The sequence below is a fragment of the Enoplosus armatus genome, chromosome 20, assembly GCF_043641665.1.
Source record: "Enoplosus armatus isolate fEnoArm2 chromosome 20, fEnoArm2.hap1, whole genome shotgun sequence".
NCBI lineage: Eukaryota > Metazoa > Chordata > Actinopteri > Centrarchiformes > Enoplosidae > Enoplosus > Enoplosus armatus.
The window spans coordinates 10656709-10684369 of record NC_092199.1 but is presented as its reverse complement, the minus strand read 5'-3'; the positions used below and the strand labels follow the sequence as shown (position 1 = coordinate 10684369).

Sequence of the window (27661 nt, the reverse complement as noted above, 5' to 3'; positions counted from 1 at the left end):
AACACTGTAGGTTCCTCTTTTCTCTGGTAAAATGTCAAATTGCAAACTTCCTCTGTGAAGAATTTCAGAAGCTAGCAGACTGAAGTGCATTTTGAAACAACTTTCCTCTCTTCTCTTTATGCTTTACTCCTGCTGCTTCATTCAATCCTAGATCTAATTTCTATGAGCAAAGAGCGAAGCCGTGAGTGTGTGTGTACTTGAAACACTTGGTATCACTCAGTAGGACACTGGAAGCTCTTAATCCAGTCTAAATCCTCCAGGGTGCCCCAATGCAGGTAGATAATTGAGCAAATAACCATGACGTGCATTATCTGGTGGCTGTTGCCCCAGTTGTCAAACTGGCCTGGGATAAAGCGCTCAGGGATCTGGATGATGTTGACCAGCCCTCCCAGTACAGCCAGAGAGTCCATGATGACAAAGAGGCGCAGGGAGTTTGGGCTGCCTACCCCGCTGCCGTACACCCGGAACAGGAAGAGGCTGAAGCGGAACAGGGCCTGCCAGACGAAAGCTCGCAGGCGCAGGATGTTAGTACGGGCCGTGGTGGCACAGTAGATGCCGTAGGCTGACAGGAGGATGTAGGCCAGCAGGGCAGTCATTCGCAAGGCTGGGTAGCAAAGAAGGGTGATGTGGATGATGGGAAGTGCCCCTGGTGATTAGAGGGAAGGTATGCCAGTGAATAAACAGCATTTCACTAAAAGCAAGTCAGATGACATTGACTTGGTTGTTGGGATTTAGTTTAGCAAAGGTGTAGACTTGAGACTTGGACTTGACTGTTGTGGGGCGTTACTGAATCTTGACTAAAGCAGTGACTTTGTGGAGTCTCCGCTGGTTGCTTGTCATTGGTGGTGACAAGACTTCAGGAAGTCACTGCTCCTGTCCAAGAAATAGTCACACAACCCCTGGTAACACCACAATTAGTTGTTTTTACTTTACGTGTTGTATGAATTAAACAAACAAGATATAGCCTGTTAATTAGTGAGCTTTAGAGGTGCTGGTTGGTGGATTTCATTACCTTTGGACAGAACCAGGCTAGCTGTTTCCCTCTGTTTCCAGTCTTTATGCTAAGCTAAGCTAACTGGGTGCTGGCTCCTGCTTCACATTGAATGAACATACACATTATGAGAGTGGTATCTTCTCATCTAACTAGTCAAGAATGTGAATAATTGTATTTCCCAAAATGTCAATCTATTCCTTTGAGATAACTTTGAAAGGAAAATGTTCAAATGTAATTTTAATGGTCAGCATTTGAGAGGCAAGAAAGATTTGTAATATGCTTATGAAGACATGAGACTTGACTTGGTGAAAGTTCATTCTTGATCTTGGAAACATTAGTCTGACATAATCTTCACCCAAGGTGCACTTACTATTTATTTTCCTGGAGCTTTCACTTTACTGCATCTCACATTCTTTATCAGTTGACAACTGAGCCAGCTCCATACTCTGATGGAGACTGTGGTATGTGGTTTGAAGCTCCAGGATAAGCTAGTTAATGGACCTTGAGTTAAGATTAATTAGTTAGACTTAGAAAACAGACAGCTCTGATTAGTTGTGATTGAAGACTTTGCACTCTAATCTAAGAATTCAGATGAAGAAGACAGCAGAGCCAATTAGCATCAGTGACCTACCCAGGGTGTTAACCAGGCAGACCCCGAACATGTCAAGGGAGAGTAGGGTGTCATACACATGTTCTCCTCCCACGTGGTTCATGAACACATGGTAGACCACTGAGCCCACGGTGGGGCAGAGGCAGGCCAGGTAGTGGACCACGCAGATCCAGACACTGTCCACCTCCATCCAGGGGATACTAAAAGGCAGCAGCACCAAGAAAAGGAAAAAAGGGATGCCTGAGGTGACCAGAAGATCAGGAGTTGAAAGGGGAAAGAGGATAGGGAAGAAATGAGATGAAATGAGAAATGTTTGAAACCTATAGAGAGGTATTAGTCCTTTAGAAAGCCCCCTAATTATCAGTCATTACCCTTTAGTATCTTATTGTTATAGGAGACAATTATTTCTTCCGTATGTCCAAAAGTTTTAGTCAGGGCTTGTAGGGTTGATGCTTATATAGTAGGTTAATGACATCTTTATAAACAGGTGCAGTTAAATGTCACCTCATGCAGAACAATATGAGGAATTTAGCAGTTTGAGGTGGTTCCTCTGTTTGTTTCTTTACCAGGAACAATGTGTGTTATGGCTGCTGGCTGCATGCATAGAGAAACCTGAGCCACGCTCTAAAGCTAGTGCCCTTCACTTCCCCTTAGTAAGAGTGTTAGTCCTAATGAACTTATGGGATAGCCAAGGAGAAAATGGAGCATGAAGAAGATGCCATCCAAAGTTCAAGGCTGTGCAGGTTTTTGCTCATGCACAGTTAGATTTCCATCTTTGCTTGTGTTTGCGCAAATGAAGTCTTCTTTAAGGTTTGAATTTGCACATCTGACATCAAAAGCACACATTTTTAAAAATATGGTAACAAACTGTAATTCTGCTGCTTGCAATCTTTGCAGACATTTACACCTGCAGGATGCTTTGCCTGTGATACATGTGGGCGTTTACAGCTGAAAAGTGTCAGCCAAACACACACCTTTAAAGACCTTGTTAACAGTGGGATATTTCCAGAACAGGGATTCCCAGGGCAGATTACAGCTAATACCCCATATCCTCATTACACACTCGTGTCAAGTATGCTTGTAACTGGCCATAAGTGAGAGTAGTGGACATCTGTGACCTGTTTTGTTTGTGCATCCCCTGTATGGGTTAAATGGATGTAAGGTCAGAAACATTTGCTCTGTGTATTTAACTGTAAAGATATATTTGAATGGGATAATTCAGATGCAGTTAAAAACGCTTTTTATTGACATTTTTACATTTACTCCAGAATTATTTTGAGTGGATTCCTAGATGCAGAATAGCAGCTGAAAGCAGAGGCAATGCACAGTTCATTTCTGGACTTACCATGGGTGTAAATGTTCCCCAGCTCATTGTGCACGTAGAAGAGGCTCCTGAGGCACTCTTGAGCTGTGGACACTGGCCGGTAACCTGTCAGGACATATCTGTTGAACTGAAGGTGTGTAGGGGTCTTTGCAAAGTCCAGCAGCCGCGGTCCTTTGTAAAGCACCATCCCGACTTCCTGCAGCCAATGCCCTCACATTTAGTTGACGGTACAGGTTCCTCAACATTTACATCCTAAACAAGGCCACACTCAGGACTCTCAGGGACGGTCATGACCACAGCCAGCCGGAAACTCTGCTCCTTGAAATCCATCATTGGACAGGTGTAATTCCAAGTGAGCAACCTGTTGAGCTGGCCAAGTGGCATGCTTTCAGTTGGACCAATCAGCAAAGGGCTCTTATCCCTAAGCTGGGGTAATCCTCACAAAAAAGCCATGTGCATTACCGCAGCTGCTCCTTGTCAAGGCTCATAACCGACTCACACCTCAACTTTGTGGTGAACATGAATACATTCTGTATTTCCCTTATTATAGACTGCACACATGTTCCTATTCTCCACACTCGTATACAACTGAGCTGCAGTCAGGATGATCTGGGGACTACAACACTTGGTGGTTGTTTTTCTGAATGACACTGACACTGATTATTCCTGATCATGTACATTTAAATATATGAACGGGTTTTGCCTTTTCTGTAACATGCTAAATGTACAGAAACACATACACAAGTGAAGCAAACTTTTCCACTGTTGGTGTTTATTGATGGTTTTATTCAATCAAATACTGTACAATAAAACACAGATGCTTTAGTAAAAAACCCTTTCCCATGCAAAATAAATTAGACTGATTTACGTTTTACAGGATTATTTTGAGTTGATCACATCAGGCAAAAACCGATTCAATCGAAAACACTGACCATATGCAGCAGACAAACTCCATTTCTTCAGCAACTGATTCTTTGCATGTACAGTGAACAGTAAGTGCACGACAAAAAGGTAATGCAAAATGCATTAAAATATATATAAACAGAAAACCTAACAACTCAAAAATGTTTAAATGTTGATTTTAGCTCTAGACTTACAAACAAACAGAAAAAAACAGGACTATTTGACAGCCAGAAGGAAATAAAACTAATATACAATCAAATATAATATACAACGGCAGAAAAAGAGATTATACTTGTCGTTGTCAGCAGGGTTAACCTGTGTGGGGAAAATAATGCAGTGCAAAGATGAGTGGGATGGTTGAGAAAAACACAGCAAACTGATAATGATCATTTTTTAGTATGAGTCTGTCTGTTCTTACCTTGATAGCCACTATTCCCAAAGAAGCCATTCAAATCATATTTGCCATTTTTTGCTCCTGAAGACAAAGAAAAGAAACAAACTGTCATGCGAGTGACTTGTACATTTTGTTGTTTACATGTTTGGCATGGTAAGGGTTAGGGTTAGGGTTATAATAATTTATTATATAATTTTTAGACATTTTGGGGGATACACTTGTTCTCTTTCTTGCAGAGAGTTCAATGAGAGCATTGATACCACTCTCACTTTGCTTTTTGTACTGATTAAACAAACTAATTAGTGAGTTTAAGAGGTGCTGGTGGGCAAACTGTTTCACACTGTTTAATACTTTGTTCAAGTCTAGATAATTTAGCTAGCAGTGCCCTTACCTCTCCCAGACTTGTCTTGTTGGTGAAAATGCAGTTTGAGATGCTGCTGAATGTGTATCTGACGTGGCAGCTGCTGTTGAAGCAGATCATCTGGTTGCTCAGGCACCCGAGCCACGCCCTGCATTTCTGTAGCAGGCGCGGAGTCAAGGGCGAGGCCGGCAGTGCCCGCGGGGTCAGGCAGGTCATCAACACCAGCTCCAGGCACCACATCGGGTGTGAAGGAGGACTCCACAGGCAGGTAAGATGGGACAGAGGGGTAGGCCAGGGTGGGGCTGGCAGTGGGATCTGAAGGAAATGCAACAACTTCTGGCTGTACTTGTCCATTTATATAGCCCACATTTTCTGAAAGCCACAAACAATTCAACATTACCTGAATGCAGTGGAGCTACAAGAGGCAACCATGCAGAAATACACACTATACTTACCGAATCTATCAACGGACATCCCCTCGCCCTCGACTGCAAGTGCTGGAGACGGTACCTCTCCCTTCACTATGAGGTCAGGAGAAAACAACAGATAAGATAAGAGGAAGAGATTGGGGTCTATTTGTGCTATGAATTTCTCCCTCTGACGCACCGTAGGATTTTTCAGCTGCATCTGGTTCAAGAGGCAGGGGCTCATAAGGTAAACCTGCTGTATCTGTTTAAGGCAGCAACGAGATAAATGTACAATTTATTTCTACATTTCTAATCCAACTGGTCAGGTAATTAGTAGCAATAATGTAAAAGCACCATATTCTCCACCAGATCTGGCCTCAGATGCAGATTCAAGGGGCTGCGACTGGTATAGTCCCTGGTTATCTGTTGAGAGATTGTTGTGAAACCATTTCATAAAAAGCAGAGGGAAAGACTGATTGTTATAAAAAGACACACAGGCACTGTACCGTATTTTCCTGAAGATTTTGCTTCACTCCCAAAACCAAGAGCTTGTGGTGCATAGGGAACTTCACCGCCACCTTAGCAGATGGCAACCACATAGAGAGGACAAGTTAAACCAAGTAACTAAACAAAGCATGATTAGAAGGCAGCTGTCATGTTTGCTGAAGCTCACCGTATTTGCCTGTTGATTTTCCATTCTGTCCAAGTCCAAGAGGTTCAGCCTGATATGGTGAACCAGCCAGACCTGGAAGAAAATATGTGATAAAATAAATTAAAAAACAAAATAAAATAACAAATGTATACATGCTGTATACACTGGCTTGAGTATATCTGTCCAGCCAGCCTATGGTTTAATGGCTCTGACTTAAATCTTTAGTGTAGGGCATTTTGGGAAATACACTTATTTGCTTTTGTTGCCGAGAGTTTGCTTAGAAGATCGATACCATTCTTGTATCTGTACGCTAAATATGAAGCTAATGCTGGTCAGCTAACTTAGGTTAGAATAAAGACTGGAAACATGACAAATGACGGAGTACAGAAGGTTATGTGCCAAGAGACCCCAACCAAGAAATAGTCCAGCACATAACCCCCCATAAAATGGGGGCCTGTTGGTCATTTTTAGTTTGTCGGTTTTTGTACAAATGAAAAAAAACAAGATGTATTGTGTTAATTAGAAAGGTTTAGAGGTGCTGGCAGGTGGATTTTGTTACCTTCGGACAGAGCCAGGCTAGCTGTCCCTCCCTGTGTCCAGTCTTCATGCTAAGTTAGCCAGCTTCTGGCGACAGCTTCATATAAACCACACAAGAAAGCTAATAGGAGTATTTCCCAAAATGTTGAACTTTTCCTTGAAAGTTTTTACCATGTGTGCCAGTAGATTTGGCGTCAGGGCTCAGTCCAGCTTGTTGAGTTTCATAAGGCATTCTTCCATAACCTGTAGAGAGAGAGAGATGGAGAAACAGAGGAAGAAGAGAAATAACACAAGGTGAAGGGGGAACATTTACAGGATAATTACTGAAAGTTTATGTGCACATCAAGAAAATCAAGAGAGATACTAAAGCTAATTATTCACCATATTTGCCAGCTGGATTTCCATTACTGCCAAGACCAACAAGCTGCCCACCATTGGGGAACCCACCATATCCTGAGCAGAGATGGAGGTAAAAACAGTACAAAGCCGTCACATGACCTCTCAAAATGGACGCTCATAAGAAGTCTCCTTACACTCAAGTGTAGATTGTGGGTTTAATTTCATCAGCCTATCAGTGTCTGCATTTCTGGAATGGCTACTACAGCGAAACAGCAAAACCTTTTTGTCCCATCACACTGACCATACAATCCAAAGACCATCTGCAAGTATTTTGAATTAACACCATCGTTACTATCTGAAGTTAGATCTAAAACCTTTGTAGCTCAATGTATGGAGCATGGTATCTACATGTCAGGATCAGTTGCTTTGCCTGTTTGAGACAAACACTCTAAAAAGGGTACTCATGGTACTGCACATTATTTTGAAAAGCGGCATGCTGCTTGTTTTCATGACTGGCTCACCATATTTTCCAGATGATTTGCCATCACCAGCAGGCCCATAGGGGCTTCCACCATATCCTGGACACAATTGAGACAAAAAGTTGGGACACACGTGGACTCATTAGACTGACTGCTTGTATTTGTTTTCAGTGGGTTGTAGTGGCACTTTGGGAAATACATTCAATCAACACGCATGGATAAATTAAACTTGGAGTTTCGATCATCAAGACCTACATGCAATGTCCACATAAACAGACTGAAAGGAAATCATAGACATACCATAATGACCTGCACCATTAGTCCCTGTACTGAGAGGTTGTCCTCCAAACTGCAACCCACCAATGCCTGAATCAGAGTGAGCAGAGAATAATGTTGGCTGGCCCGCTAATAATGAGACATGAAATTGCTTTAAAATGTTTGAGATGTATATGAGAGTTCTGCACATCAAGGTGAGACAGAATTTTAGCAGCTATAAACTAAATTATAGAGCCTGAATAAAACCAACATGCACTCACCGTACTTGGTGTTTGATTTCTCTGCACCCATTCCCAGGGGCTGGCCGCCATACGGCAAGCCGCCCATTCCTGTAACATTGGAGAAAGTGTTGGTTCTGGTGTGTTGCATTTAAAAAAAAACCTTTTATGCTGTACAGGGGTGTGTTCAATATTTTGTTTTTTGAGGTGATTTTGTAAACAGGGCACTCCTAAAATGAGAGTTTTCTTGTGTTGATAAAGATTTGAAATAAATAAAGTTTTACACACCACCATACATGCCGCCCATTTTTCCATTTGGACCAAGGCCAGCGGACTGGCTCATACCTGCATGAGTACATAGGGAATGTTTGTGTATCATATCTGTTGACTTTTACACCTTGAGATGAATATGCTGCTAACATGCACACAGTCTGAGATAGTGAGACTGTGTGACGACAAACTGTATGAGTTAGAAAGCTCTCCATTTGCAAAGAATGAAAAAAACTTTTGTTTGACATGATTGAATGCTGCCTGTGGAACAGCACTGAGCTCAGAATGTGCTGCATGTCAGCCAGTGTTGTTATACTGCTCTTTTCTCACATTTTCACTGTAGATTACACCTTGGATCATTCTGCTCACTGCTTCAATCTTACTGTTCACACATGCTTAAATCATGTTTTTATAAGATGGCCTGGTCTTACCATCTAGTCCAGCAGGAACCACTGGGGCTCCGTTGTAAGGAATCTGTCTGGCGCCACCTATAGATTCAGCAGTATATTGTACAATAATGGATTATTTTCACTGTTTTCATGTCTTGTTGATCTAATTTACTTCACTCCTATGTTATATTTATCTTTAACTGTATCCACACGTGTCACCTATATCCTACCTGATTTGCCATTAGCAGCGGGTACACCTTGGCCAAAACCTGGAAGGAAAAGAAAGAGAAATGTTAACTTTTACTGTAATTCACAAAAAATTAAATAGTTGCAAAACAAATTTTCTGAACTAAATTTCATACAATGGTACTTACTTGCATAATCAGGCTGTACACCAGCACCGTAGCCATTTCCATTTCCATACCCTGCAAAAAATACATCATAAACTACCTCAGTGCTCCGAGCTAAATGGCAAGCAATAACACAACAACAGCTATGGGAATATATCATCTACCAGTTCATACTCTCACACTCATAGTGTGTTATATCCATTTATGGATTCAATACTTTGACAAAGTTCGTGTAAACATTGAAGCCCACCTGATTTTGACTTGCCTGCTTCCCCCAGACCTGTATTTCCTGAGAAAAATGTAGGTAAAAACTCTTAACTTAATACTAGAACCATTCAAAGACTTTTGTGTGTCCAAATTCAGCCTTAGTTCATAAAGCTACTGTAGCTGTGCTGTAACCAATCTTACAAGTTGAATTAAAGGACAATGTTTCAAACTTATCCTTTTAAACTGTACCTCCATATGAATTCCCATTTCCATATCCAGCTCCAAGGTATGCTCCTTGTCCGTAACCTGAGGGCATACAGAGCAATTATCAAAGCACATTCCACACTTCAAATTATAATAATTCCTTGGATTGCTTTCAGTTGAGAAAAGAAAACACTCACCAGGTTGCTGAGGTTTCCCAGCATAAGGATATCCAAGGCCTGCACACATAAAACCAAAGGCACTTTGAAAATCACATCAGAATTTCCTTGAAAATTACAGAGGAACATCAAAGAACATTCTTCACTGTATGTTTATATGGACAGTAAATATTACCAGCTCCGTATCCATTGCTGTGCCCAGGGACAGTGTAGCCTCCTGCGCCGTAACCTTTGGATTAACAAAATGTCATTGAGACATATAAGATCTGGAAAATCAATGGCACTTTTGGAGTTTGTTGGATTTTACTTTATGGATTTCTCATTAACAGTGTCTTTGCACATCATGGTGGTCTGATGAGGTCAAAGGGAAAATATTATGTGCTTTTTTGGCCATTTTGTTGAGGTGTCATGGCACTCAACATTTGCATAAGCAAACCAAATATTGCTTGGCCTGAAGCAGAGGTCATCATGCACGTCACCCAAATGTCTCAGCAGTATGTTCTGAAATTACTTGATGGCACGACAGAATGGGAAAAATGCTCAAATGTTTATGCACTTCATACAAAACATGAAACATAGTTGTTTTATGAGACTCCTTACTTGGTTTGTTTGCTTGAGCTCCTCCTCCATTTGTTAATCCTCCTGCACTGGCACCGTATCCTAAACAATGACAACATATCACTACTATCAGGCTCCCAGTCATTTATGCAATTTCTGTAGGATCAAATCTGCATCATTTCAAATCCTTGTATATTGAGAATGAAGAGTAAAGTAGATTTACCTTTGGGTTTAGCACCGTATCCATTAGGAACACCAGCTCCTGCTCCATAACCTCAAAACAAATCAAAAAATCATAAATCAATAATATAAACAATAAGTATTGTTGTATCTATGTATCTATACACTGTGTTATGCCATAAACTGAGTCACTAGTATATAATTACCTTTTGTGTTTGTGCCAGCGGATGCTCCAGCACCTGCATTATAACCTTAAATGACAATGAAAAAAACAATGTGTACACTTAGTTTTCATCATCTGCTTTGGTTCTCTGTGTTTAATATTCAAGTCAATGCAGTGACCAAGCTAATTTAGGGTTATAAATCTGTGCTACAGACAATGGGTGGGTTAATGTAAAGTTTTAGCTCCCTCGAACATTTCACTGAACCACTTAAAACCTATCCCAATTCCTTTCAAATACATTGTAAACGCGGTGCGAGTAAAAATACACATTTTTGCATGCAAGTGCTATTAGACCATTGGAACTATGATAATAATTTTAGCACATGGCTGTTTTAAAGTATTAAAATGTAATCCTCTCAGTTTACCAGGTCTAGGTATTTTCATCCATTGTCCATTTGGTACTCCTGATGGTCCACAGTCTAGGACATCAATGTAAACATGTATTACCAGCACAATTCAAGATTTCAAGGCAACAAACATACAGATATGTAGATACAACCGAGCAGTCAACCACCAAACAAGCAGACACGCTTTTATGTTATTCAAATATTTGGACTCTTTTGATGTTCTTAGATTAGGCCAACACGGCTTACATCTGATTCATGGGAGTTGTCAAATGCTGACAAAATAATCACTGTATCATCTTAGCTAAAATGCCAATGTGCTCAAATTCTACTAATGAGTTGTAGAAAAATGCCTTATTGTGTTCCTCCTAGAAAGATTGATGAAACAAGACTAAGAATTATTAATTGTTCAAAGAAAGGTAACAAATGTTTACCAGGTTTAGCTGGTTTAGCTCCCTGTCCCTTAGAGGCCGAAGCTCCTCCTCCGTTCTCTGAAAGTCAGAGGGACAGACTGACAGATCAGAGCTCAGTTGGAAATATTCAACGTACCATCTCTCCTTAAAGTGTTACACTTGCAACATCATTACACAACAATGGTTATAAAAAAAAAAAACAGTTGTTTAAACTTGAATGCACCAGATTAAAATGTACAAGCACAAGGATGACATCACAAGGACCACACAACAAAGTTACACACGTCACACTTTTAGTCTAGAAATGAACATAATGTGAATTTGTTAATTCTCAACCTGCTTCAAATGTTAAAGGAATAGTTTGACATTTGGGAAACACACTTATTCACTCTCTAAACGAGACTTAACCTTGCTGAGAAGATCGATATCACTCGGACAATTAGCTTAGCTTAACATAAAGACTAAAGCATAAAGAAATGGGGAAACAGCTAGCCTTGCTCTGTCCAAAGTTAACTAAATACGAGAGAAAAGTTCACTAACAAACACATTATATCTTGTTTGTTTAATCTGTACCAAAACTGTGTGTGTAAAATGTAAAAAGGACAAGTTGTTGTTTTACAGGACAGGCAACTGTTTCCCCTTGTTTCCAGTCTTTGTGCTAAGCTAAGCTAACCATCTCCTAGCTCCAGCTTCATATTTAATGGACAGATTTCAGAGTGGTATAATCTTCTTATCTAACTCTCAGTGAAAAAGCAAATCAGTGTATTTCCTAAAACATCAGTTTAAAAGTGACATTTATATATGCCAAAGTTGGGTGAGGGTTTCAACAAGATAACATTAGACAGAAACACATCTGAACACAAGTTATTGGTCATTTTCTGAGACAAATCTGAAGAGAACATGCGACACAGAAACAAACAATTGTAATAACACAAAATCTGTAGAGCTCAAACAATTATAAACATGAGCACTGGCTAGGATTCACTCTCAAGTTAATACTTGGCATTTCTTGATCTGGACATGTCATTATACCTGCAAAATTCAAATAAAATTCACCTTAATGGGTCTAGATGTAAATATTGATATTGAGAATTGCATTTAAATTGCCAAAGTATTACAGGAAAGTTAGACTGAATCCTAGCCATTAAAACAACACACATTTTGTAGTGTAAGACACTTAAAGTGATCATAATGTCCACAATTCTGCAACAGACTTACAGTTAGGACAAACACAGGATTCAGTCAACATTTACACATGCAATACAACACTATTAAACACGCCCAAATCAAGATTTAGTTTACCAGTGTCCCCAGTTTCTCCTGCAGGGTGACCTTTGACCCCGAGCCTGTCAGGTCCTGCCTCAGGCTGACTTTTGATGTTCGCTTCTTCTGGTGCCACCTCAGGCACACCCACAGCCAGTGTTTCTTCAGGACTGATGCTCCCTGTACTTGTAACAGCCACTGTTTCAGGAACAGCTTTGGTTTTCAGGGATTTTGTGCTTTCAGGGGCAGCGTCCCCTTCACCGGTGCTGTCTACCCCAAAAAGAACATCTGCCTCTGCACCTTTTTGCTCAGGTACCGCACTTCCAGTCAAATAACCTAAAGGTCATATATTTCATCAACATTTATGTATGCATATTATTTTGCAAATCATTTGTGCTGATGTCTCCATACATTAAAAAAACACAAAAAACTCCTGCTTTCTTCTCAGACTCAAAAACATTAGTTTGTTCTAGTGCATTTACAGAATGTTTATGCAGTCAAACTACAGAGTACACTCTGATGTCAAGAAGTAACTATGCAACTATGTTAGCCATAACATAATTTCTAGGGTTTTTTAAATGAAAATCAATTCTATAAAAACATACATTTGAGAGTTGAGTTTCAAGAGAACAGCCTCTCTCTATTATCTTTGCATATTAATCGTGGAAATGAATAAAACTTTATGATGGAAAGTTTTGTGTTTTGTCTCCTGGGCACATCCCCTTCAGCAGCAGACCACAGAGTCATCAGAGCTTTCTTACAATACGTTTCTTTTGCTATCAATAAATACAAAATGTACATGTAATTCCATCAGTTGTACACAATGGTCAACACAGCACACAGCAGAATTTGGAACCAGAGTCAGATGATGTTTGCAAACGTTTAGTAAACAGTTCATTTTCACGCTTTAATAAACTAATATAGTGACATTCTGCTACTTTATTTCAGTGTTATTTTGTTACAACAGTGAAAGACATGCTGAATAATGCCAGATACAGAGTATACTGTTACTCACTAAGTGCATATGAAAGGTGTGTATACCTTCATACACATTTTAAATTTTGTTGCCACAGTCCCTGAACTACAAACCCATTATTATCAGTTGTTTATATATATATCTCTATATATAGATATATCTATATCTATATCTATATATATATATATATTTTTACTTAAAACAAATAGAAAAAGTAAGAAAGTAAAAGTAAAATGTGTCAACATGATTTGTTTAATATAAAATAAATACAGTATGTGGCTCTATCTAACAGAGCAGAGAATCTTTCTGTGCCTGTCAAACCAAAATCCAACCAAAATTTTTTAAATTTAAGCTCCACTGATACTTGTTATGTTTGTTAGTGTACACTAAAGTCAAATAGTGGAACCAGTGATCCCACTGTGGAGCCATTTGTGTTTTTAGATTTGTTTCTGCTACAGAATCACTGAACAGATTCAGGTTTAGGGTACTTGCCTTGATGGAGGACTGCTGCTGGCTCTGGTGCTGGATAAGTCTGGGGAACCATTGGTGCAGGTCCAGATGTGGCTGCCTTTGGACCCTTGCCCTGTGGGCCCATGGGTGCTGGTTCAGGTGTGGGTTCAGGTTCAGGCATTGGGTCTTGTGGAATCGCTGGTGCTGTTTCTGGTGTAGCCCGAGGGATTAGTGGTGTCTGTTTGTAGCTTTTTCCTTGTGGCACAGGTGAAGGCATCTTTTGATATTTCTCTTGTGTCACCATAACAAGGATACCACTCGTCGGCTCAGGGGCAACAGGTGCTGCACCCTCCTCTGGTGTTGCACTCGGCTGCTCCAGAGAGAGAACTCCACCTTTTAGGCCCTTTTCATTGGACGACCCTGCACCCTTTGTACCCTTTCCATTTGGCATCATGCCGTAACCTGAGAACCAAACATATGTGGGCAAAAACCAAACCAAATTTTAATGGAAAACCACTAAGAACATAACGACATACAACAGAGGTAAAGCTGACACAAAACACGTGCATGTACAGGAGCACTTACCTGTATTGGCTACTTTGGCCAACTGGCCGTTAGGAACACCAGCAGGACCACCATAGCCTGTGAACATTTTCATCAAGAAATTCCTGAATCCCATAAGTGCAGCAGACATTGTAAACAAACACAAGAAAAAAAACTGAGACAAAATCTTTATGAGCATCTTTCGTTTTCTGCTTCGTTTGCTGGCTCATAACGTCATCAATCCTGTCCTTCCCTGGTTCAATTTGGATACCACAAACATTGAATGTGTTATATACATCGTGCAGAATTCTTACCAGTTTTAGCACCTTCACTGGGTGACACTGCTCCAACTCCTTTGGTAGCTTGAGGTTTTGAGCCTCTTGGTCCTCCGTATCCTGCAAACAACGGTATATAAATGTCATAATGTAATTACAGTAACACTGTTTCAGGGTTAATAGCCTCACAAGATTAACTTTAGCAAATTAAGTTCAGAGCTTTCTAATGAATAACTCTTCTTGAATTTAGTTAGCTGCAACTTACCATTGAGTGTACCGCCATATCCCCCGAGTGCAGCACCGTTTCCAACTCCATGACCTTGAGAGAAAATATAACAAGTAAAGCTGTAAATTATGGAAGATTTAAAATGCCTAAATCAAAACAAATCAAACAAAGATTTAAGGTGAAATACAAGAAACATGTATTGAATAATTAAATCCATAAATAATTAAATTAAAAATATATTTTAAAAGGACAATTATTTAGCCAATGAATTTTCCATGCCACATTAAAATCAAATCACATCACAGGAAACAAAGTGAAGAGATGTATTATATTTCAGTGTTGTCCAGCAGAGAGCAGCATAGACCTGCCAATACTAAATGCAAAGCACATGAATCGTTTCCATGAGGAGGTGCAGAGGAGCATTTTCTTTTTCTTTCTTTTTTGAAATAGAAATGCACTGTCAATGCCAAAATGAAAAACCATCAACTGCCCAATCACAGCTGGGGGGCGGAACCAGCTATTACAGATGAAAAGCTAAATTACTTTTAAGATATTTTTTTTTATAATTTAGGCATTTAAAATCTTCCATATTTAATAGCAGTTAACTATGTATTACTGTACATAAGGTGCATATTTTAACAGCTTGTCACCATTGGGTTTGGCTCCAAAGCCGTTGGGAACACCAGCTCCAGCTCCAGCTGCAGCTCCATAACCTCAGGTCAAACATAACATTACATAAATATATCATCCCACTGAAACTTTTATCTACATGATGAACATGTTTAACACCTTAACACTAAATATGACCACTTACCATTGGGTTTAGTTCCATATCCATTGGGAACAGCTCCATTTCCATAACCTTGAGATGAAACAAATCATTACAAAAACATCCATATCGTGTCTAAACTTGTCATTACGTATAAAACTACATTTTAGTATTCAAGTATTACCTGGTTGGGGTCTCATTGCACCTCCTCTTGTGGCTCCATATCCTGTAACACATTCATGGAAGCAAATGACTTTATATTCTGATGGAAATGTCATAAAAATAAAACAGTTGAATCATTGAAATAAGTGACAGCCTTACCGTTGGGTTTGGCACCATACCCATTGCCATATCCTTAAAAAATACATCAAGAAGATAAAGTACATTAAGTAAAATACAGAGTTTGTAGGTGCTTCACACAAGGAGATCAACAGATTCTCTATTATGTCTTGATATGCTGTTAATGTTTTTCTATCTGAGAGCTTCGTAACCATTCTTTCAAAATTATGTTAAGACTAATGATAAAAAACAAACAAAGGGGTTTATAGCTCACCTGGCAAAGTGCTAGAAAGGTAACACTGTACTTAGATCCAAAAATAATGACATATATGTTGTAATCTTTACTTCACATTTACCTTGTTTTGCTGGCTTGGTAGCTCCACCACTGGGGTATCCATAACCTTAATAGTTTCACACATCAGCAAGAATAATTAACATCACACTGTAAATGGAATAAAAATAATAAATCTCTTGTATGTTGACCCACCGTTTGGCAAGGCTCCGTTCCCATTAGGGGCTCTGGCTCCAGCATAACCTTTACATTTTACAACACAAAGATTTTAGATCATTGTAACAGAGGCCTTTCAAATCTTTTAGTGGACGTGATATATTGTATTGGATATTATTTGTAGGTTTACCATTGGGTTTTGCACCTTGTCCATTGGGCACGCCAGCTGCAGCACCATAGCCTGAAATTTTAACAGTTGTAAAAAGTGTTACATTCCTATTCATACATTCTTCAAATTATTACAATCAGTCAGAACATGTAAAGTGATGTATAGTTTCCTACCTTGCTTTGGTCCCTTCATTCCTCCATTTCCATACCGAGGTCCCAGACCCAAACCAGCACTGCCATAACCGCCATTATAGCCTATAAATACAGTATACACACATATATATTAACAAATAGCTTTTATGTTTTATTGATATCAAAAAGGACTGACTTGCGTGTGACTCACCTCCCATGGGCTGAGCTCCATAACCATAACCGCCATATGCTGCAAGAACAAATAAAGACATTGTTACTGGTGTATCAGGTGGTGGCCTCAGAACTGTGTCATGGCCTTCACTCACCTTGGTTCCTCTGGTTCCTGGCAAGCTGAGGTACTCCCAGACCTCTGGAGGCTCCCATCCCCACACCTGGACCTTAAATCCCAGAAGAACACATGTATCAATGTTGTGTGAAGATTAATATTATGATCACCAGGACAACAAGGTGGCAGAAGATGAGTTACCTGCCCCATAAGGTGGTCGGCCATATCCTTTCATAGGTTTACTTCCTGCTCCCCCCTGTCCTGTTAAATAGAGACATGCTTAACTTACATAAACAGACGGACATGTTTTGTGTAAAAAAAAGTATCATGCTACCCAGTCCAACGTTACCACTTTACATCTCTTACCATTTGGTCTTGCTCCATTGCCGCTGGATGGGCCAGCTGCAGCTCCGTGACCTAAAGAATGATTATCATATTTAAAGACGTGATACCATTTACATTTCATTTGTTTAAATATGTGTTTTAGAGTTTAGTTTTTAGAGACATTACCATTGGTTTTCACCCCATGTCCATTAGGTACACCAGATCCAGCACCATAGCCTAGCAAAAAGAGGAATTTAATGAATTGACGTACAGCACAGCAGGTACGGGAACTCTTTGCAACATGTTGCTGACACAAGTTCAGTTTAAGGTCTTTGTCTTTTTTTATGCTGCAGTAGTAGTGTAACCAAAAATCCTATCAATTAGATTTTGAAATGCCTTCTTTCATGATGATGTCTTGAAACTTTTAGATTCAAATGTTTCATCATGCAAAACCAGATTGCATTATTAACATCCAATCAATAAACATAGACATTTTAATAACAATGCCGTTGGAGCTACTGTACCGTTGCCTTTAGTTGCAAGTCCATTATGTGCAGCAGCTGCAGCGCCATTACCTACAGACAGATACAACACGTCAATCATGATATATTTCATCTTTCTGTTTTTAAAATTGAACACATATGCATATCAAATCAACCCCATCATCACATCTAAAATACCATTGCCTTTAGTTCCTTGTCCACTGTATCCGCCAGCATGTGCACCGTAGCCTGCCACATAAAGAACATTTAAATTTAACTGTGTTGTTCCCTACAAACAGATACAACACAAAATTTTCCATCTGTATATTTCATCTTTTTTTTGTTTTTTTAAGTGAAAAGCACAAACTTCCCATACAATGCTTTAATTTATTTTGCCTTTGCCTTTTCAATAAATTAACATTATCATCTGTTCATCAATGTTTGCTCACCATTGGGTTTAGCTCCATTCCCAGCACCAGCTGCAGCACCATAACCTAAAAGCCAATAAGAGAAACAAACATTAAGAGACTCATTTGGTCTGTTTGAGGCTTTTTTGAGGCTTTTGAAAAGGTTGGACTACTGTAAAATAACCTAAAATTGTCTGTCTTCATAAAATGATTGACTCTAAGGATTTACCATTCAAGTGGCCTCCGTTACCATTTGGTGCTACAGCAGCAGGAGCTCCATAACCTGGAGATTAAAGAGACTGAGTGTTTAAATGCGTCCTCATCTCAGCGTCTGGTACATGTTTTTACATGTTTTAACCATTTTTAGCACCCAATTTTCTCAAGACCCCAGCAATTAAAACTGTCAAGTAGTTACAGTAAGTCAGTTTGAGTATGACATACTTTTAAACTCTATTTCCAAGAATATGGAGTACAACCCACATGGCTTATATAGCATAGAAAGATATATTTCATCAGCACATATCCATATCAAATCAACCCCATCATCACATCTAAATTACCATTGCCTTTAGTTGCTTGTCCACCATATCCACCAGCTTGTGCACCGTAGCCTGCCACATAAAGAACATCGAATTTGAACTGTGTTGTTGCTCAGTGTGTGTGTGTGTGTGTGTGTGTGTGTGTGTGTGTGAGAGAGAGAGAGTGTGTCCTCAATGAGAAGACGTGTTTCATACCGTTGCCTTTCATTTGTTGTCCATTGGTTGGGCCGGCCTGAACACCATATCCTGCAACAAAGATCACAGCGTGACTACATTATAGCGAATAACCATCAGGTTAAATTACAATAGTTGCAAACTGGTGGAGAGATGTATGTAGCATCTACCATTCGATTTAGCTCCATTTCCACTGGGTAAAACTGCTGGATTTCTTCCTGGATTAGAAACAATACATATAGAGGGATTGAAGAAAAGTTAGTGGGAAACGGTGATCCTGATACAGAGTTTAAATACTGAGTAAAATGTGATGCAGTACAGCCATCAGAAAAAAGAAATATGAGAGTAGTTCATCATCAGTGCAACTCATTGCACCTGGATTCCTCAGAATAATAATGTACAGGGTTCAGTGGCACTGACGCTCTTTAAATGCTGCTTTGTGACAGCTCACTTACTGACCATTACATCAGGGGAGCACACAGAAAATAAACTTCTAAAACTGCATATTCCACTTTCCTGCTGTCCATCTGTTAGCTCACATGGCTAAATACACAACACGTCTTATGCTCCACCAGGAGCAGTGTATGTAGATATATTTGGGGATATTCTTAAGTCACATTTCGATGTTGGAGTGGTTTGAGAATTTCTTTTATGCCTTTTCTCAGTTCTGAAACTTTTCACTATTCTTGAATGAGGAAACAACCAACTTTTAACTTCCACTTTTTAAGCCTATGTGTAGCCTATGTTTATTTCTTTAAATAAGTGTTTTAGAGTTCAGTTTTTAGAGACATTACCATTGGTTTTAGCCCCATGTCCATTAGGCACACCAGATCCGGCACCATAGCCTAGCAAAAAGAGGAATTTAATGAATTGACATACAACACAGCAGGTACAGGAGCTCACTGCAACATGTTGCTGACAAAAGATCAGTTTATGGTCTTTGTCTTTTTTATCCTATAGACCAACCTACAATCATTTCAATTAGGTTTTTAAATTATGGATGGAGCAGAGCTTTTTAAAGCAACGAATGCCTTCTTACAGGAGAATGTGCTGAAACTTTTAAATTCAAATCCTTTTAGACTGAAGTGTGGCTTTGGATACTTTCCACTGTCTGTTTTAATCCAGTGCCACAAGCACATCACTGTCTGTGCACCAACATTAAGTCAATTTACTCTATTATGAATCTTTGAAAATCTTAATAGGGTTCATCATATTACATGGTCCTTCCCTCACCACTCTTACTGTATGTATATATGTGTGTGTGTGATGTGTTTCATTATACACAACCAGATTGCATTCTTACAATCGATAAACATTGACTTTTTAATAACAACGCTGTAGGAGCTACCGTACCGTTGCCTTTAGTTCCAAATCCATTATGTGCAGCAGCTGCAGCACCACCTACAGCCCGATACAACACAAAAAAGTTTTCCATCTCTACTCGCCATCATTTTTTAAACATTCTTTTAAAGCAGTAAAGAGCCAAGAAAGATAAAAGCATGTAAATGATGATATATGTCATCTTTTACATATCAAAACAACCCCATCATCACATCTAAATTACCATTGCCTTTAGTTGCTTGTCCACCGTATCCACCAGCTTGTGCACCGTAGCCTGCCACATAAAGAACATTTAATTTGAACTGTGTTGTTGCTCAGTGTGTGTGTGTGTGTGTGTGTGTGTGTGAGAGAGAGAGAGTGTGTCCTCAATGAGAAGACGTGTTTCATACCGTTGCCTTTCATTTGTTGTCCATTGGTTGGGCCGGCCTGAACACCATATCCTGCAACAAAGATCACAGTGTGACTACATTATGGCGAATAACCATCAAGTTAAATTACAATAGTTGCAAACTGGTGGAGAGATGTATGTGACATCTACCATTCGATTTAGCTCCATTTCCACTGGGTAAAACTGCTGGATTTCCTCCTGAATTAGAAACAATACATATAGAGAGATTGAAGAAAAGTTAGTGGGAAACGGTGATTCTTGAGACAACTCTCCTCAAAGAGTATGTAAATATATATGAGGATATTTTAATCATACGTTGGGATGTTGGAGTGGTTCGATTATCTTTTTTAATGCCTTTTCTCAGTCCTGAAACTTTCCAACATTCGTGAATAAGGAAACAACCAACTTTTAAGATCCACTTTTTAAGCCTATGTGTTGAGCGTTAGTTTAGTGGTAAAAAAGAAGATGAACATCTTTCATTTTCTTAAAGTTGAGCTAGGTCCACAGTGGAATACATACCCTGTGGTTTGCCACCTTGTCCATTGGTTACACCAGCTGTTGCTCCATAACCTTAAAAAATGAGATCCAGCATAGGAGTATTATTATGTGTATTATATCCTTTGATTGAAGTTTTTACAGAGTGATAAGTGGTAATATTTGTGAACACAGGTACACGGCAAACTCACCTTTCGTCCCTCCCCCATTGGTCGCACCAGCAGCTGCACCATAGCCTTAAAAAGATTAGATAGTGGGAAAAAAGTTGTGTATAGTTAGAATAAGCTCTAAATTTGCACTTGATGGTGTGGGAACACATTTACAATTAGATTTAGCTCCATTTGCACTTGAAACACCAACTGTGTGAACGACAAGTGTAACTTTAGGAACATTTCTTTCTAAAATCAGATCACTCAAATGTATTTAAAGCTAAAATGCTGTAATCACTAACCTATGCCTTTTGTGGGGTATCCGCCGTATCCATTTTGTGCACCCATTGCTCGACCCACACCTTAGAAAGAAATATTAATTAATTAATATTTATTAATTAATTAATATTATATTAATATTAATTAACGACAAAATACTCTCAAGAAGAGAGGAGTTCATGTCCAGAGAAATTTGCTGTTAATTTACCTTTTGATGGCATCAGCATTCTTCCTACACCTCCACCATTCTGAGGTTTCATTCCTAGAAAAATCATCATGACAGCTGTGAACAAAAGCTTTGGCTTGTGTGGAAATCCCATAAATACAACCATGTTCCCATTTCATAAAGACAGAAAGTGTCCAGAATGTGATGGATTTACCATTAGGTTGTGGCCCTTGTCCGTTGGATGCAGCACCGTAACCTGAAACACAGCACATTTAATGTAAAACTACTCTCAGGTTACTGCTGTTACATAACAGGGGGAATAAAACATTTAGCTTTGCAACATATCCACTGGGCTTATCAATCAAAATAGTTCAATATTAATAGTTAAAATCAAAAATATGAGATGTTCTGCAGTTGTGTTTTTTTCACTTAATCTTTCATTCATCCACAGAGCTTTTAATAACTCTGGGGAGGGCCGAGCTTTTTAATAAAATTAAACATAATGCCCCCCTCCCCACCCCAATAATTTTCGTACAGTCCCTAAATTAGAATTACATACTAAGCAAATCCAGTCTCCTGGTGAGTCAGTAGTCTGACAAACACTTTTTGGGAAGTGGCGGGCCTCGACTTTACAGAAGTCAAAGGAGGGACTGTGTACAAGCAGTAAAACTATTCTCTTCCCTTCTCACAGAGGGATGTTAAATTTAGACTGCTGCTGCCACCGAAGCCAAACTGCCTTTGATTTCACAAACCGAGACCGCTGGTGAAGAGAAAAAGAATATATAGCTGCTTCGCATCATCACAAGAAAAGTTGGTAGAGGGCCGAGCACATGCAAGAGCTATACAGCGAGCGTTGCTAAGATTTCACTTTAACATGATCATTTGAAATTTGACAGGCAAACCCGAACATCTGAAAGACATTTGTCTCATCTCTGTTTCATCTCTTCAAGACTCTCAGCAGGATGTACTGTTTCTGAAGACTGGAGATATCTTCAATCTGGGAGTTTTAAAGAATGAAAACCAGACCCAACAACATGCAGAATATACAAATACGAATACATTGTATGTTGGTACAGTTTGTTCTGTACTTATTCAGGGAGGAGTGTCATCATTTCTGTTCAAATCATTCAACAGTATTTTAAGTATTTTAGAATCTAACAGCCAGTCCTGTTTAATGTGAGAGACAAAATACAACATTTCAGATTTAGAGATGAAACAGCCTCTATGATACACTTCAGAAACACATTCAGTACTGCAGCTAGTAAATGAAGGACTTTCTCACTATAGTCATGAAATCAAATGCAATGACAGCCTCTAGTTGTAAGAGGAAAACACTCAATTAAAGCAACAATAAATATTCTGTATATTTGGTTTCTTTTTCTGACCGTTTTAGAAAGCTTTTCATTAAAAGCAGCAAGAAGTCATGAAATACACTATGTCACACACAGGTAATGTCAATGATGGCTGATGTACGGAGACAGAGAGCATTTTCCTCAATGCAAGATAACATCATCATCTTCATAGGATACACATTTCTTCCCTGAACTAACCCTAAACTTAACAGATGAATTTCTTCTGGAAGTATTCCAATAAAGGTGATCGGAAGGTTTAAATTGGCCCATTTGTCAAACTTCCTTTATTTCTTGGCCCCTTATATAACAAAACATGGCCTTTACACAAGGCAGCTACTGTATCTTGAATTGAAAAGACTGATTTATTCCTTCAGTTCACATATTTAGTTAATTTCCAAAAGAAATCTCACACAAATGAATGTAAATCTAATGTAAAACATCAAGATGAGAAAGTTGGTCATCACATTGTTGAGACATATGACTGACTCCCAGCGGGGGGGCCTTCACCTCTGCACTTCACTCACCCCCGGTGTGTGCTGTCTGCACCAGCCAAAGGATCGCAGCACTCTGAAGAAGTAGTCGTCCCAACATCGTGGACCTGGAGGAAAAAGCCCAATATGTTTTTAGACCCAGCAGCAGTAGGACGAGGAGCAGATGATCTGGAGTGGGGAACGTACCTTGATTGTGAGGGTCTCATATACACTCTGGTCTGAGGCGCCCCTCCTTCTGCTTATAGGTGCTCCTGTCCTCCAGATCCTCCCCCACTTGTTGGGAGAGACAGCCGAGGTGTACACACACTAACTAAATAATTGGGCACTTAAAGAGCATTAACACTTAAGAGAGAGACAGAGAAGCAAAGAGAGGGAGTTCACCAGATTGGACAGTGACTGATGAACTCTGGACGGTGCATCACAAACTGGAATAAAGGATTTTACAGTTGCTTTGCACTGATTTGTGATCATTGTTATGGTAGAAGTTGTTTATACAGACTGTGTAACTACTTCCTCATAATTTCCTGACTGTTTATATCCTTACAGCAAACAAATGCATGTAGTATTTTGGATGACGGTGTTGGCTGCAAAGCATAAATAAGTGTGTACCCTGTAAACAGAGTGCCCTTTAAAATATTTAAATGAACTGTAGTCAAGTCAAATATAGCATGTAGAAGGTGACTCCACACCTCAAACACACTGTAAAGCATAAAAACATCTCATCTGAATAGTCCAACCATGGAAACATACTGCAGACATGCTAAGCTAACACTTGCACGCATAAATCATTCTTAATGACTGTGGTCAGTGACAGAAACTAACAAAGTTAAAATCGTACATGCAATGATGTGAACAGGCAGCAGTTTAGAGCAATATTTGGTTTTAAGAACTGTTTCTTTAGACAAGAACAAATATAAAAATAACTCATAATTGGGTAAAGAGTATATACTGTACAGGGAGCTCAACATGCAACCTGTCTGGACTGTCCTCAGTTTATTTGCGAATGGACTTTATGACAGAAATGACATCACTTCAAGATGCAGAGGAGCCCGTTTAAAGAGGGAGATGATGGAAACTGTGAGTGACGCCTCTTTCAGTCCATAATGTCTCCATGGTCCCAGCGTACACACACACACACACACACACACACACACATACATACATACATACAGTTGGTGGGAGAGAGCGGCCCCTTGTATATTTAAAGATAAAAGCAAGTAAAAAGAGAAAGATATCTCACCTTTCGCATAGATTCCTCACTTAAAGTCCAAATCCTCTTCTTATGGGGTCAAGGAGAGGTTAACGTCTCACCCCACAGCCCACCCAGACCTCTCACATACTTGGCTTCTCTACAAACACTCTCACAACGTCTGCTGCCGCTGACAAACCTGTCTGTCTAACTTTTCACCTCCAGGTCACAAATGTGTCTTTCGATTCCTCTCTGATCGTTCAGCTTCTTGTCTCTTTTGGAAATGTTTAAGCAAAAAATGGTTTTAATCATCCACGATTTTGTTATGGGACAAAAACTTATCTTATAAATAACATGATGTTTATGCAGTTCGTCTCTTTGTTGAAGGAATAAGTAGAATAATATTTGATGTAATAGTTGTAGATGTTTGTGTTGACTTGTGTCTTGCCAAATAAATAATTGGTCACAATCACATCTGCATTTTTAGCCATGCCCGCAGCATGGATTGTAGGACTGAAGCGTCGGTTGACCACTTTGAAATATCTCAACAACTATTGGATGGATTAAGATGAACAGACATTCATGATCCCCAGAGGACGAATCCTGAAGAATTTAGTGATCGTCTGACTTTTCCTCTAGCGCCACCATGAGGTTCACATTGAGTATTGAGTTCAATGTCAACAACTGTTGGATGGATTGCCATGAAATTTGGGATTAACATTCATGTCCCCCTCGGGATGAATTGTGATAAATTGAGTGATACCTTTTCATCTAGCGCCACCATCAGGTCAAAATTTCAGTTTGGTTTATGACCAAATACATGCAAAACTAATGACCGTCCCATCAGCCTCTGCTATACTTTGTGTTTAGTGCCAAGTAGCAAATGTTAGCATGCTAACACGCAAAACTAAGATGGCGAACATGTTGAACATCATACCTGCTAAACATCAGTATGTTAGCATTTTAGCACATTAGCATTTAGCTCAAAGCACCACTCTTTGAGCAGCTAGCGTGGCTGTAGACTGTTAGTCTTGTTTCAAGATGCTGTCTGGAAACAGCTTTTATACAGCAGGTATGTAGTTCCTGTGGCTGACAGCTGTGCTGAGTGGAAAATGTCTGTCTGCACTAAACTGTTGAAGGGTGAGAGAGGTCATTATGCTTAAAAGCAATTTATATCTTTACGGAACACACACAATCACATTGATATCCTGCGTAGACCTCCCAAGCTGTTGCGTACACACATCGTCAGGATGGCTTTCAAAAAGACTGAAGACAAATAATCAGTGTCTCTCTGACAGTTTCTGGTACCTCCTGACTGACACGTGTTGCCATGAGCACCTGTACTGTCAGTATAAAAGCAAACTGAGCAACAAACTGCTTTAAACACACAGATGACATTAATTGATTCACAGCCAAATCTCATCCGTTAATATTATCAGACAGCTGACGGTGGAGCTGGCTTCACTGCACTCCTGTGGTGGGGTTTGGTTTGGTTTGAGGTGGTGGTCAGGATGTTAGTGTGTCGCTCTGTGTACCGGAAAAAAAACCTGGGCTCAAGACCACAGTGCAACCACTGTTCGACAAGGATTCTCTGACTCCACATGGCCATGTCTGCAATGTGTATTCCTGCCCAGATGTGTGCAGCTGTTAGAGGCCAACAAGACTCTGACTCAGTATTTGGTTGACAGCCAGTGGACTATGTTGCCAACTGTTGGAGTGTTTAATGCTGGAAATACAACCTCTCTTGACAACGTTGTTTTAAACCTGCTGCAAACAAACCCAGACTGACAGCTGAGAGCAGTGAGAGGAGCTGAAAAAATCATTTCAATCCATTTAACAGATGAACTGTAAAACACCAAAGAGCTATTAGATGATTTACTAACCACTGTGTGAAGCACTCTCAACTGAAATTAATATTTTGTTGTGTTTCAGCTCTTAAAAACATAAAATATAAGACACAATATTCCTAAAGATTATAGGAACAACAGGGGATGAACCTGTATAGTTATTTAGAGAGCACACCTGTGCTTCGTGATATCACTTGGTGTCCATGTTCATTGCTTCACTAGATTGTCTTACTAGCAGTAATTTATCTAAAATGAATACTTATTTAAACACACACAGGGACTCTGTTTAACCACCCTAGTCCCACATTCCAAGGCAATAAAAAAACCATTAAATGTCTGCCAACACTAAGCTTTTATAAAGTCTTTATATAGTCTGGTCAGTGACAAACCAAAACACATTAAAGGAGAAAGACATTACAGTAGAAATAGGGGCCTCGTATAGGGCTGGCAGAGCACTGAAGTCATACACAGTTAGAATTAGCAGTTATACTTACAAACGGCTAACTAGTTATATTAATGATGAGGCATTAATAGGTATTAACTAGTTAACTAGTCTTTGGCTGTTGCCTGCTTTATTTTCTCTCTGCTTCACCACAGCCTGCTCCTGTTCTAGTTCTACTTTGTCATTGGCAAAACTTTCCTTGTGTATTTCATGAATCGCTCATCTCAGTGACTTTAATTTGTAGAGTTCTGCTCTGGATAGAAATGTCTGTTATGGACTCTTCTTTACAAGTCCACAGTCACATCATTTCCTGCTGCCACTCTCTCCCTTTAGGAATGTCACACACTGGTGTTTCAGCACAGAACAGGCTTATTAGTTTGGTTAAAAAAAAACAGGAAATCTGGATCACAGATTTGTTACTGAGATTTGGTGTAATGTGAATCAGTCAAGAGTCTATTCACAGGTTAACGACCAGACTCAGCCATGGTCTGCATGGATACTGCCTATATTGCTTTTTTAATACTATTCTATTAATACGTGTGTTTTGCTGCTATCCATTGTTTGCCTTTAAATAGTTTTTCCTTTTCTTCTGACCTTTTTAAAACCTAGTGTGTAGCTAAGTATTACAATGGTACATGGTTTTCTGTAGCGGACTTCTGATCAGTTTAAAATTGTTTATATGCTATTTAAAAAAAAAAATAATTTTAAAATAGGTGATAAAACAATGTTAAGTATGTTTTAAAGAGGGCCTACTGATCTGCCCAAAACACATCACGCCCTCATGGCTCCCACTAAGACTTGATCAAACTGTGGAGCATTTTTAAAGATTTTTTTATTTGTGTTGCAAGTGCTCTACAAGGGTGCAATTTAAATTATTCCTGTTTCCAAATGAATACAATAAATAAAAATCTCTTAACTGAAATATCTAAGATGGAAAATTACATCAAATACATCATATTTAGTATCGATACAC

General features: G+C 39.4%; 2 protein-coding genes across 2 annotated transcripts; both read right to left on the bottom strand.

The window, feature by feature from the left end:
• Positions 1-212: 212 nt before the first annotated feature.
• Positions 213-3115, bottom strand: LOC139303318 (progestin and adipoQ receptor family member 4-like). Its single transcript, XM_070927090.1, has 3 exons — positions 2950-3115; positions 1626-1844; positions 213-646 (listed from the first exon to the last, which is right to left on the bottom strand). The coding sequence occupies exons 1-3, from the start codon at positions 3113-3115 to the stop codon at positions 213-215; spliced, it is 819 nt and encodes a 272-aa protein (XP_070783191.1).
• Positions 3116-4141: 1026 nt separating this feature from the next.
• cmn (calymmin) lies at positions 4142-21270 on the bottom strand. Its single transcript, XM_070927472.1, has 42 exons — positions 21225-21270; positions 20965-21009; positions 20798-20848; positions 20280-20330; positions 20114-20164; positions 19344-19394; positions 18571-18621; positions 18397-18447; positions 18066-18119; positions 17879-17923; positions 17628-17678; positions 17472-17522; positions 17134-17184; positions 16990-17040; positions 16825-16884; positions 16664-16735; positions 16549-16587; positions 16380-16460; positions 16228-16278; positions 16077-16124; positions 15356-15403; positions 15192-15254; positions 14581-14634; positions 14355-14435; positions 14083-14139; positions 13540-13959; positions 12111-12407; positions 10830-10886; positions 9872-9922; positions 9266-9319; positions 9112-9150; positions 8960-9016; positions 8528-8578; positions 8384-8422; positions 8196-8252; positions 7537-7605; positions 7043-7099; positions 6354-6425; positions 5042-5107; positions 4617-4901; positions 4250-4306; positions 4142-4146 (listed from the first exon to the last, which is right to left on the bottom strand). The coding sequence occupies exons 1-42, from the start codon at positions 21268-21270 to the stop codon at positions 4142-4144; spliced, it is 3087 nt and encodes a 1028-aa protein (XP_070783573.1).
• Positions 21271-27661: the final 6391 nt, after the last annotated feature.

Excerpts from the sequence above, each read along its gene's own strand:
- LOC139303318 (XM_070927090.1), bottom strand. The coding sequence starts at position 3,115 with ATGGTGCTTTACAAAGGACCGCGGCTGCTGGACTTTGCAAAGACCCCT. Across the intron at positions 1,845-2,949 it reads GGGGAACATTTACACCCATG|GCATCCCTTTTTTCCTTTTC; the intron begins GTAAGTCCAGAA and ends TGGTCACCTCAG. Across the intron at positions 647-1,625 it reads CTGCCTGGTTAACACCCTGG|GGGCACTTCCCATCATCCAC; the intron begins GTAGGTCACTGA and ends TCTAATCACCAG.
- cmn (XM_070927472.1), bottom strand. The coding sequence starts at position 21,270 with ATGGGTGCACAAAATGGATACGGCGGATACCCCACAAAAGGCATAG. Across the intron at positions 17,185-17,471 it reads ACTTGCAACTAAAGGCAACG|GCTATGGTGCTGGATCTGGT; the intron begins GTACAGTAGCTC and ends TCTTTTTGCTAG. Across the intron at positions 16,588-16,663 it reads CAGGAACCAGAGGAACCAAG|CATATGGCGGTTATGGTTAT; the intron begins GTGAGTGAAGGC and ends TTGTTCTTGCAG.